General features: G+C 42.1%; 1 protein-coding gene across 3 annotated transcripts in view; it reads right to left on the bottom strand.

Annotated features, from left to right (window-relative positions):
• The window catches only part of SRRM3 (serine/arginine repetitive matrix 3), a 334,253-nt gene that overhangs the window by 90,770 nt on the left and 229,893 nt on the right, over nucleotides 1-13,590 (bottom strand). For all 3 annotated transcript variants that reach the window (XM_083173931.1, XM_083173930.1, XM_083173932.1), the window contains one exon: nucleotides 9,079-9,180. In XM_083173931.1, the coding sequence (XP_083030057.1) occupies nucleotides 9,079-9,180 (102 nt within the window). The remainder of the gene's footprint in view (nucleotides 1-9,078; nucleotides 9,181-13,590) is intronic.

The following is a 13,590-nucleotide window of genomic DNA, read 5'->3' as shown; positions in this document are numbered from 1 at the left end:
GTACTGAGCTCAGATCTGAATAAGGCCCTAAATGCGGATGCACAGGTCTCTGTGGAAAAATAGCTGCCGCACCATTTTTCTGATAGCTTCTGCAGTGCTGCTGCCAACGTGGGACTCCAGAGGGTAAGTATTGAAAGAATGAGTGCACCCATTATATACCAGTGGTCTGAAGTAGTTCCGATACTCAGAGTTCTACTTTATATGGTACTTGTGTAGTTTCACGGCGCCAGCATGGCGCCGTGCTACTTCCGGGTTCTACGCTCGCCACAAACTATGTAAAAAAAAAGTAACTTAACTCCATGCCAACATGGATAGTTCATACCCCCACTATCCATATTGGCATGGAGTTGATTTTAAATAGCGTGGCGAGCGTAGTGAAACTACACAAGTACCCTTTATATTACTCCTTATGTGCACTAAAGAATAATGTAATGACGTGTAATAAACAAGAGAAAATAGTGTCTGCGCAATTATGAATAAATCCCACTAAAATCACAATTGCAAAATAAAATGTCATTAGAAAACTCCAAATGATACTCAAAATAACTAAAATACAATACAAGCATCTGTTGTTTAAAAATCAAATGGGAATTTTATATTGCTGCAATATGTCACATGTTACCAAGTCTATAGGTTAGAATGGCTAACGCTATCTTCAGATGGTGCTAGATACCGATGCCGAGCCCTGGAATGCAATTTTGCCAATAAAATAACCCCATATGAGCCTATTAGGTTTGCTGTTAATAATAAAGATATCTACATACAGCACATTCGGGCAGAACAATATTTGCTGGCACCCCCCACAAATATTAACCTATGCCCCTAAACCTCATGCAATAGCTGCTCAGAAAATGGCTAATTTCAAGTTGTCTTTCATTAAAATGGAACAAAAGCTAATTACATACATGGAACATTTCTTTCCATGGTGTCAGTTCCGGTATCTGTTTAATGTACAGTTGTGAATGGCTGACAAATTTGATTTATGAAATATAACAGTCATTATAAAACCTGTATAATACAATTAAGACCTGCACTAGAAAATGAGAATGATATTTTGCTTAATAATAATAATTAAAGATTTATGTCCCTTTGCATAAATTCCCACACCTGAGACCATAACAGTTTAGAGCAGGGACGGGGAAACTTCGGCCCTACAGCTGTTGTTGAACTACACATCCCAGCATGCCCTGCAATAGTTTTGCTATTTGGCCATGCTAAAACTGTTGCAGGGCATGCTAGGATGTGTAGTTCAACAACAGCTGGAGGGCCGAAGGTTCCCCATCCCTTGTCTAGAGCTACGGCGGGATAGAACCCTCAGGTGTCCTCTATATTTAGATGAAATGCACGGTACTTGTTTCCTAGCACGGCGCCTGCGATTTTGATTGTGTCCATCGTGTCCTAAAAAATCGCGTCGATCGCATTGCATGCAACCAAATCGCATGCAACCAAATCGCATGCAATGCGATCGATGCGATTTTTACATCGGAACCAATGTAAAATGGTCCCTGAGACCCGATTTTACATTGGGCCCAATGTTAAATGCCCCCCAGACCCCAATTTTCATTGTATACCCACCCTGATGGGTATACAATGCATGCAGTATATCAGCGATATAACAATACAGTATATCAGCGATACAAGCTTACAGTATATCAGCGATACAAGCATACAGTATATCAGCGATATAAGAATACAGTATATCAGCGATGCAAGCATACAGTATATCAGCGATACAAGCATGCAGTATATCAGCGATACAAGCATGCAGTATATCAGCGATATAACAATACAGTATATCAGCGATACAAGCATACAGTATATCAGCTATACAAGCATGCAGTATATCAGCGATACAAGCATACAGTATATCAGCGATATAAGAATACAGTATATCAGAGATGCAAGCATACAGTATATCAGCGATATAAGAATACAGTATATCAGCGATACAAGCATACAGTATATCAGCGATATAAGAATACAGTATATCAGCGATACAAGCATACAGTATATCAGCGATATAAGAATACAGTATATCAGCGATACAAGCATACAGTATATCAGCGATACAAGCATACAGTATAGCAGCGATACAAGCATACAGTATATCAGCGATAGAAGCATACAGTATATCAGCGATAGAAGCATACAGTATATCAGCAATATAAGAATACAGTATATCAGCGATACAAGCATACAGTATATCAGCGATATAAGAATACAGTATATCAGCGATACAAGCATACAGTATATCAGCGATACAAGCATACAGTATATCAGCGATACAAGCATACAGTATAGTATATCAGCAATGCAAGCATGCAGTATAGCAGCGATGCAAGCATACAGTATATCAGCGATATAAGCATGCAGTATATCAGCGATACAAGCATGCAGTATATCAGCGATATAACAATACAGTATATCAGCGATACAAGCATACAGCATACCTCCCAACTTTGGCACTTCAGCAGGCGGGACGAATTTTCGGGGGCGTGGCCTGATTTGGGGCGTGGCCTATACTCACGGCTCTTTCGCGAGGCCACGCCCCCATTTTGCCGCTATGTGGTCATGACCCAGAGGCTCTGTGAGCCTCTAGCCATGTCCCCAGCCCCCTGGCTGCGGGAATAGACGCTGTGCGCATGCGCACAGCTTTTATTCCCCGCTGCTTAGCAGCTGACAGGGGGGACTCCCAACAGCCCCCCCACACCGCAGGACACTGCCGCCCGCGGGTGGGACAGCGGGACAGGCCCTGACAATCGGGACTGTCCCGATAAAATCGGGACTGTTGGGAGGTATGCATACAGTATATCAGCGATATAACAATACAGTATATCAGCGATACAAGCTTACAGTATATCAGCGATACAAGCATACAGTATATCAGCGATGCAAGCATACAGTATATCAGCGATACAAGCATACAGTATATCAGCGATATAAGAATACAGTATATCAGCGATACAAGCATACAGTATATCAGCGATATAAGAATACAGTATATCAGCGATACAAGCATACAGTATATCAGCGATATAAGATTACAGTATATCAGCGATACAAGCATACAAGCATTTCAGAGATATATAAAATACAAATATAAGTAGAGTATTACTGCTTATAACAGTTCTCAGCTTTCTCTGTCAGAATGTTGTAGGTTGCAAATAAAAAAATAAAAAAGTTAAATAACTTTAAAATCAACATTAAGTCCTGGCTAAGTAGCTTTTGTAATTTAGTTGACATTTTAGAGTAAATGAGCATTGTGATAGCGCATTTCAGTAAAAAAAACAAGATTGCCTTTAGCTACAGTATATAGAATAAAGCTTGCATTGCTGACTGTTTTATTTTGTTTTCGAGATTTACTGGCTAAATTTATTTTGGAGAAATCAGTGGGTTGTGATACTTTTAATTAACTAATACATCAAAGTATACATTCCATTTTATTCTAAGGTTGTGCAGAGCAGTCTTATTATGAGGCTCAGGCTAAAACACTGAATAAAGCACTTACTTTAAAAGGAAACAAAAACTTAAATGTAAAACGATCTAAATCTATTAGCGGGAGAGAATGATCAGACTTCATCCAGGTACAATTTGTACCTGGATGAAGTCTGATCATTCTCTCCCTCTAATAACAGTTAGTTCAATCACAAAGAAAGATCAAATGTTTCTCTATGCAGGAAAGCTGGTAGTAAACAGGGCTTATCATCTAAGATAACCTTAAACAGACATTTATGAAAATTGGTGAACATAAAATAGATGAACACTTGCTCAACTACAAAAACAGAATATCATTGATTGTTAATGGTGACAGAATGCTTTTTCTTGCCCTCAAGTTCTTTATTCCATAGAACTGGGTCTTGCTTGTTCACCAACCAATGTATGACCTACTTTTGTAATCTGAGGAAAGCCATGAGAGAAGACACTGCAATCTACTCCAGGGGGTGCCCTCAACACAAGGAAACACCCATGATTTGTGGGTCTGCGTGAGGGGGTAGGGCTAGATTGCATGATTCCAATCATATAGCCCCACCCCATTTCAGCGTACTCGCGATTGCCAGTAATTAAAACAACAGCCATCTTCTCACCTACTTCTCCTATAAACAGCCCCACCACCTCTCATGAGGTCACCTGCTTGGTGGCGGCACAGGGCACCAGTGAGCCCTAATCTAGCCCCTGACAGAAAAAATTGCCACAATAGTCACCAACAGTACATGGCAACAAAGAATGAATTAGACTTTGTTGACAGGGTGAAAGGTGAGAATCATTTGGAGCTGCATAGCATCATAGTGTTGAATAACAAAGTTGTCTGGATTACACCAGATGTGGCAGGACAAAAGTTGAAAAAAGAATTGGACACAGTCTCATCTGTGATTACTGCTAAAGAATACAATGGTAAATGCTTGGAGCAGTGAGAGTGCAGATGTGAAATTGAAGAAATTGCTCATGGCAACCAATCATCATTTATTATTCACTCTTGTCACTGCTTTATGCATCTACCCCATAGTACTTGCTTGCAAAAATTGTATTGCAAAATACTTCTTTGTTACCCCCTCTTAGCAAAGTCAAAAGTGAACGTAAAGTACAGTGCAGATATTATACTTATTGCAAAATAGCAGACTGGCACTGTTTGTCATGTGGTTGAGAAAAATTCACCTTGACTGTCACAACATCACAAGACTTAAGATGTCTCCACCAATAGCACTAATCAAAGACACCACAGCCAAGAATCTGCCAGACACTCAATGTACTTAAAGTAATTGGTACAATAAATTGAATAAATAGCGAAAGTGAGCTGGATGAGAATACAAATTCAAACTTCCATAAAGATTGGATGTTACATCGTGCCATTCCAACCAAATGAATGCCACAGATGTGTCCACATACACCTATTCTAAAATCATGGTTAAAAGCCCCAATTGCCAAGCCATCAGTGGTGGCTCGTAGCTTCTGGCAGGAGGGAGACTGCTGCTGGCCATGATGCAGGCACCCCCCTGCTGCAGCCGCTGTCACTCCTCCTGGTTCCCACCACACACAGGCGCAGCGTTTCTGGTGCCTGTAATATGATGGCAGGTGCCGGTACTGGCCAGCTTCTTTGGGCTGCTTCGGCAACAGCCCATAGAAGGGAAATCACTGTCCTGGCACCTGTATAATACAGATCACAGGCACCGGGACCGGCGTGTGCATAGTACCAACGCAGGTACTGTGCAGGCACAATACCCGGATTTTAGGGCCTGCCACTCGGCAGCCCGTAGAGAGGCGTCCCGGAGGGAGGAACACCTGCCTACCAATAGGACTGCTTTGACTGGCAGGTCGGACTTCCAATAGCAAGTCACTGCCAATCACAGTGAAGTCAATGCAGTCTCACACACTGCATCTGGCTTCACTACAGTGGTGGATTTTACCTGGGGGGGCTGCAGCCCTGCAGCGCATATTTAAATCCCGCCACTGCACGCCATAGACTTTGCTACTAAGCCAAGTGTCTCACAACAGAATATTTTATGAAAAATATGCATGACAATGCCACAGAATAACAATGCCCGAGTTCCTACACACTGACTGGCATTTTTTCCTTGTGTCTTTCCACCCCTTCCCATATCTCTCTTCTTCCAATCTTCCATTACATATTCACTCTCTTTCTATATTTCTCTTGACTCTTCCTTTTATTGGTGTTTCTGGATAGTCTTACTTCATTCTTTGAATCTGCTATTATTTTTGTTCCCCTCCAACTCTGAATCTGTGTCTCCTGTTCTTGCTGCAGCTCCTGGGGGTAAAGAGCCTTCATCTCCATTACCTACAGTATGGAATGTCGTTTAATGAAACAGGCTCATCCATACCTCCCAACTGTCCCGCTTACCGCGGGAACGTCCCGATATTCGGGGACGTTCCCGCGTCCCGTCCGGGGCCGCCATTGTCCAGCGGTGGGGGGGGGGACAGTTGGGAGTCCCCCCAGCCTGCCAAGAATAGACGCTGTGTGAGAGAGTCCCGACCTCCCAACTGCAGAAGTTGGGAGGTATGGGCTCATCTGTTAATTTACATGGTTTGGTTTCCATGCTGTCTAGATTGCTTCTCTAGCCACCTGCAAGTGTTCTTTTGCCCCAGCTGCATTGTACAGTATGAATGTATTCTCCTTATGAAGCGGCTCTTGGTTTGGGCTGGTATCCCAGCTGTGGCTCTTGTATGGCCTATAGCTATATCCATACTCTGTGCTTGAGGGGGCATACCCTCATGCTCTGGGTCCTTCTGTGACTTCTATTCAGCAGAAACACATTTATTGGTCCATTTATAACATTATTTTTACTAAAATAATGTGAAAAAGAGTGACTTCACAACACTTTTGCATTATTTTAGTATCACTGGAATGTATTAAAGTGTTTTTGGAGCACCTTTGTGAAAAACTGCTCCAAACCCTTTAATTCACATTTATTTAAGTAAAGTAACCAGACTGCAATTCCCATACTAACAGGAAATGTGATCTGGCCAAATTGACAAAAGAAAAAAGTGATATTAACACCAGCTTCAACTGTCGGCTCACATGCATTGCGGGGGTTCTGCAGAGAATTCTCTGCCCCAGGTGGCATTAGTAGTGGCCATGAAAATGGTGGCAGCAAATACGGAACACAGGATTGGGGTTTTTCTTTTTTAAATAATCTGATAGTGCTGCGATGACCCATTGTAGAGCAGTAGCGCACGCAGGGGGGGTTTCTGAGTACCCAGAAACCCCCCCAGGAGTCTATGGGAATTAAGCTGAAAGCTGAGGGTCCCCTCTTTCCATGGGTACAAGAATTTTAAAAATCGGCCCTTGGGAATCAGAGATATCTGACTTCAAAACAGTGGTCCCCATCCAAGCCAATTAATTGCTCTTCCCAGAGCGATATTTCAGGTTCTGTCTGACTTACAGTTTTTCTGAGGATATATTCCAAAAGCTGGGACTCTCCCCCTTTGATGGACACTAGCAGCTTGTCTCTACTCTTCCCAGAATCAGAGATATCAGCCTTCCAGCAGCTGGTAACTGCTCCAGCTCCACACTCCTGGTATGTAGTTTTATATTCTCATTGGCAGATTGCTTTGCCTCCTGAACTCTGATCCCCTAGTCCCCAGTACCATTTGGTAGGTGGGATTCTCTAGTTTTTAATTCCATTAAAATCTAAGAAATCTATTTCTGGGAACTGGAGATATCTGCAGTCAAGCAAGCTGTCCTCCCATCAGAAAATTATGAATAATAAGCCCACTCCATTATACACCCCTCCTCTGCGTATTAAACATCCTCTACCATCCTGGAAGTTATGTATCAGGGCCCCTTCATTCAGCCCAATGCCCCCTTCTCCCACCCCATCTCCCACCATCTGTGCAGTAAAGGGGTAATTAGAGGAAATTACTGATCCAGGCCCTACATGCTGAGCGGTTGATATAATACCCCCTACCACCCGCGGGACATCAAAGCTTTCCCCACCCCTACCGCTGGAGGATCGGTAGGGGCCCCAATACATTGCTATGCCCAGGGGTCTACACTGCTGTTATGTATGTATTTATGTATTTATATATATTAGTGTGTGTGTATATTATTATTATTATTATTATTATTATTATTTATATACGTTTGGTCTATCTATAATACTTTAACTGACCCGGCATATACTGGGTCACCTAAGTGTCCATCTCTGTGCTTTGCTCCGCCCCTCTGGAACCCCCCTTCTGAAAATCCTGCGTTTGCCACTGTAGAGAGATAGAGCTTTCTTGTAAGCTCTGTCCATGGATGCAATAATTGATACATCCATGCATTGTAGTCAATTATTGTATTGCGAATTGGGCTGATATTATCACAGCACTTTGGCAGATGCAGATGGTGATAAATCAGCCTCTTACAACACCTCTTTTGGAGGTGTATCTAATGTGGATAGCACAATATGTAACTTGGGACTATGGGCCTCATTCATAGGTGATAGTCAATGTTTGCAGAGTTGGATGGAATGTTTTCTACTGCATATATGCGTCATGGTTGCACCATGCATGTGTAATTAATAAGTGCAGTCCACATATATAAGCGACTATGGGGCAGATGTATTAAGCCTGGGGAAGAGATAAACTGGAGATAAAGTGGAAAGAGATAATGCACAAACCAATCAACTCCCAACTGTCATATTTCAAACACTGGCTGGTTTGTTATCTCCTTCCACTTTATCTCCAGTTTATCTCTGGTTTATCTCCTTAGCAGGCTTAATACATTTGCCCCAATGCCCCAAATCGCCAAATGGCAGAGCTGGAGCAATTTCTCTGGGGAATGGTACAATACAATGGGGCAGATGTATTAAGCCTTAACAGGAGATAAATGCAAGTGTGATAAGGAGAAATAAACGTCCAGCCAATCACCTGCTAACTGCCATGTTACAGGCTGTGTTTGAAAAAAGTCAATAAGGAGGTGATTGGCTGGATGTTTATCTCTCCTTATCACACTTGCATTTATCTCTTGTTAAGGCTTAATACATCTGCCTCACTATATTAAAAACACATATACTATGACTCGTAATTTTGATACATTTTGGAACAGAACTGGCAAATCAAGAATGTCCAACATGTATTTTGCACAATCTCTGTCCAAACAGGAATTGTCCCAATTGCTTTCTGATGTATGGGCTGCTTTAGATGCAACATATTCAGTTTCTTTCTGTGTCTTTGCACAACAACAATATGAGTACTTTACACGGAAACACACAGGTGTATATAAAACTCAACTTCAGCCCAAAGTGTGTAAATGCATTGGATGAAGTGCAATCGTAGGGGAAAATTTGCTAGGAGTTCTAGTGAAGATAGGATATTGCCCGTAACAACCAATCATATTTTATATATTATATTCTAGAAAGTTCTAACAAAATAAGATTTGCTGATCCACATCTTTTCTGACTTTCCAAAAGTCAGAAAAACTGTAAAAAAAATTGAATAGATCTATTCTAGGCGAAAACTGATGATATTTCCAACTAAATATGGGCTTGAATACTCCTCCTAATATACTACTTTTAATCATAGAAAATGTACTTATAGGCATTTAGCGGGAATGTAAAATGACACTATATGTATGCTTACATCTGACGTCCATGTTGATCTTCTCTTGTCAGCACCCCTTCTTTCTCCATGAGCATTTGCCGAAAAGTTCCTACTTTTTGACGGATTTCCTCCTCTGAGTACCTAAAAGAAATAAAAACAACAATGGTCACGACAAATTGATGTTTATATGCTGAGTTGTTGATGCAGATTTGGGAGCAAAGCAAAAACTTAGCAAATTTACACTTGAAACCAACTCTGAGTCTGGTTCAGAGACAGGCGTAGTGAGCTTTGTTGCTCCATCTTTCGACGCAGCGATGCGCAAATATTCTAATGCTGCAGGTGGCATCTGAAGGAAAAAGACATCTCCTGCAGGTAGCACTAATCAGATCGCTTCATCCGAATACTGCTATCTCGGCCATTAGCCATTGACTTGGCCACGCCTACACCTTGTGGTGTATTTAGAGGTTTTATAATCAGATCGCTAAATACACCTGGTGGTGTATTTAGAGGTTTTATTGTTCCAATGTAAATTACTGTGAATAGAGGTGATGTAGGTCTGTTTTGCCAAGGATGATCAGTCCACACAGCTCAGCAATAGTCCCTGCTCAGGGCTACTTGTAAAGCGCTACCAAATCAAATTTATAACAAACTATCTGAAATAGGAAATGTCAAGAGGTGTGCTGCAAAATACATTCTTACTCTACACCATAGCCATGGTTATAGCTTGTTGTATTTATTGAAATTGACAGATTTACAGGTTGTCTCTATAAAAGCGCTTAAATAAAATGACTTCTTTGTGATGGATTTAGGTGTATGGTCATTCAGCTACTGTTACAGCTCCCCCCCAAATAAACGTGGTAATGTGAGAATTGTGCAAACATGAAAAGAACTGTCCAGTGCGCTATTCTCTGAGATGGCAGGAGACAGGCTAGAGCGAAACTCCCACTAAAATAGCCATTCTTGTGTATGCTCATAGCAATCAATCTCTAGATTGAAAAAGAAATTAAAGAACAAAACAGCTTCAATATACTCCCAGTCATGCTGTGTTGTTTTCAAGGCTTGACATGCTTTATATGGGAATGGTTTTGTCCTACGGTGTGTTATTTTAGCAGTAGTAGTGGCACAACAGCAAGTTTTCAATTATTGATAGCATGTACACAATGCAGGGGAACAGGGCTGATGTTAGCTAAAACTATTAATACAATAAAACACAATGAACAGTTGAATACGTAGAAACTGCAAACACCACTCAGGGGTAGATTTATTAAGCTCGGTGAAGTGATAAAGTGTCTGGTTCTTATCACCGGCCAATCAGCACCTATCTGTCATTTTTCAAATCATGCCGGTAACTCACAGTTAGGAGCTGATTGGCCGGTGATAAAAACCAGACACTTTATCACTTCATCAAGCTTAATAAATCTGCCCCTCAATCTGATACTTGAGAATCTACAGTATAATGGCTGCACGTGACCCCTTTATGGGGAGCATGAGGACTACAGAGGTCCATACATAAGCAATCGCACCAAGTCTTGCCCCAATCCAATAATATGCACCCATACATAGATATTTTGTGTTCATAGAACGATCAGAATTTTGAAAAACAAGTGTCCATTTGAATAAAACAATGTTAATTCCAGTCTGCAAATCACCTGATTTTTACCATACACGTGGAGGAATTTATACTGGTGTGGGTTTATAGAAATGAAGATAGCAACCAATCAGATTTGGCAATTGCTGAACCCCATACATTGCCAATGTTTTACACAATGATCTGTGTAAAATAGAGAATGTCTTCTTTGGTTATTGGTAACAACCTCATACTTCAAGTTCAAATGCACCAAAGAATAAAGGTCAGTGGTACCTAAGCCTCATCAATCAAACAAGACTCAGGAAAAATCTTCAGTGTGAAAGCATTATATCACATGGGAACAAGTCCTAAAATGTTTCATTTTCGTGCAAGGTTGGTGTCTAGCTCCAACCAAATTCCAGAAGAAAAAAAATACCCATAAAGCCAATGAAAGGCTTTATAAGCCCTGTGCCAGTTTATTTTAGAACACTAAATAATACCTCATGAACCATTCCAAATTTAGCGGGACAGTCCCTTCTTGAGGGCTTCATTACACTGTTGCAATTGGGACTGCACTGTCCCAATCTGCCTGGGAATTAGAATTTATACCACGTTCATAGCACTCAGTTTAGCAGAGCAGCGGTTAATCATTGGCTCACACGCCTGCCACTGGTGTGTATAACCTAGAATGGGTGATAGGAGAGTGACTAGAGCGGCATACGGAGCCATATGTTACATCTGCTCCACCTGCAGTGCACATGGTTTTGCCCATTTTCCGAACACATTTGTACTGAGCTCAGATCTGAATAAGGCCCTCAGTTCTAATAGATAGGGCCTGATTCAGAGCTGCTGGCTAAGCTGCGTATATTCGCTGCCTAGCAAAGCAGGTAAACGTCACCCCACCAAACATACGCCTTGCACTCTATCTACTTATCTACTTGCATGCGGACGCAAGGAGGAGAATTCATTTGATGGTCTCTCACCATTGAATGATTTTTCCAGTGTTCATAAAGAAATGTCAGTCTGGACGCTAGGTACACTTCCTGACAAATTTTGGGGAGGGCACTGACATCATGTGATGTCAGCCTCCCACTCCCAAGCAGGCATGGGCACACCTGTATTAGAAGGGGTACGCCCAGCGTTTCTATGGTTGCGTCCATAAAACGCTGAGCATTCCCCTGCTTCCACCCCAAGTCCGCCCCCTGTCTCCCCACTATTGAGCGAATGCACTGGCAAGTGTGAAACTCGACAAAAGGGTTTGCTCCATGGGTTTGCACATGCGCATATTCATGCACATACCCCAATCATCGGCTGGGGTAGCGAATTTGGCCCGCATCAGACGTGTCTGAATCGCCTCCATAGTTTCTATGCTTCCAATAAATGTGTAGTTTTCAGTTCTTTGAAATAGCAAATACAAATCCTTTTAAAATGATGGGCTGAAATGTCTGGTTGATGCTACCATAGAAACAGTGTGGCACAAACAAGAAGAAGAACTGCATACCTCACCCGGAGTATTGACTAATGTGCAGGAGTTGAGCGTGTCGCATATCAGCACGAGCTAAGTTACTTTTAGTGTAGAACTGTGTTGTAACTATCGAAAACAAACTAACAAGGGCAGTCTACAAATGGTGCGTATTGTAATGTCACAGATTTTTTTGGCAGACAAAGAAAAAAAGAGAAAAACATTGAGAATTAAGGGGAATTTGGGAAAAAAAACCCACACACAAAAGTTGACACGAAATAAAAGGTAGAGAATGCTTTAATATTACAGTACTTCTATCTCAAGCAGGGTTCCCCCTCATAGGGGTAAATTTACTTAGATGAAATAAGTAGAATCTGATTGTTTGCAATGGGCAACATCCCATCTTCAATAGAACATCCTACAGTATTTAGTAAATGTACCCCATACAGGCCCTTATTCTGATTAAGTCGGACTGCTGCGTGTTTGGTCGGAAGGCCGATGTATTGTGTTTGCGCATGTGCAAAGGCGTTTCTGCACATGAGCGAACGCTGCGCACGTCCAAATACGGCGTGAATGCCGTACAGAAAATGATCGTACAGAACCATCCGAGCAGGTGGTGGAGAGGGGTGTGAAGGGCTGTTTGGGCTCATTACCATATGCGTACGCCCTGCATTTCATGGGCGTTCCCATGAAAACGCTGGGCGTACGTACAGTGGTCGAAGTGGAAATTTTGAAGTGGGGGTATGGAAAAGTAAAGAGTGAATATAGTGCGCACCTTCGGACACCCCCCTGTCCATCAATGTCCCCTGCCAGACTGCTTCGTTGTACAGGGGTATTACAAAAGCACAATATGTGCTGCTGAGTGATCAGAGAGCATCCTGAGGGGGAAAAAAAACTTTTTTTTTTTATCTTCAGATTAAAGTGGGGGTATGCCATACCCCCGTATACCGCCCCACTTTGACCACTGCGTACGTATGGTAATCCGGCCTTGACGCACGTGTGGGGGGCGGACAGCTGACATAGCCGGATGCCAGCTGCCCGCCCATATCCCTGATTTTGCAGAAAGGAGAAATGTCCGAGTGGTCTGGAGCATTCGGAGCTCGGTCCATCATTCGATGGTCGGCGACCATCGGAGGATGGGGGAGGTTCCCACAGATGGGGGAGTTGTTCACATGAAACATCCAGTCGCGATCTGTTCGCTCTGCGTCTTACCGCATTCGGATGGTGTGAGCGATCCATACGGTAAGCGGGGCTAAGAACACTCAGTGGTCCGAAAATACGCATCTGTCAACTAGAATAAGGGTCATAGTGCAATGTCCAATCACCAATGAATACATTCATTTTCATTGGGATCCTGATGCCTGTACATTAACAAAGTCTACAGTAAGAAGGTAAACACCGGAAAGTGTTCTGAAATTAATTTAAAAGGTCAAAGGGTTTTTAAAAAGGTTCACATTGAAATATACAGTAAAAATGTTTTTTTGTTTTGTAGATTTTTAGGGTTATGATTATGGTTATAGCA

Source organism: Crinia signifera, chromosome 2 (assembly GCF_055691185.1).
Source record: "Crinia signifera chromosome 2, ASM5569118v1, whole genome shotgun sequence".
In the NCBI taxonomy this organism is placed as follows: Eukaryota; Metazoa; Chordata; class Amphibia; order Anura; family Myobatrachidae; genus Crinia; species Crinia signifera.
Note: the sequence above shows the minus strand (reverse complement) of the source record. Positions and strands in the feature narration are given on the sequence as shown.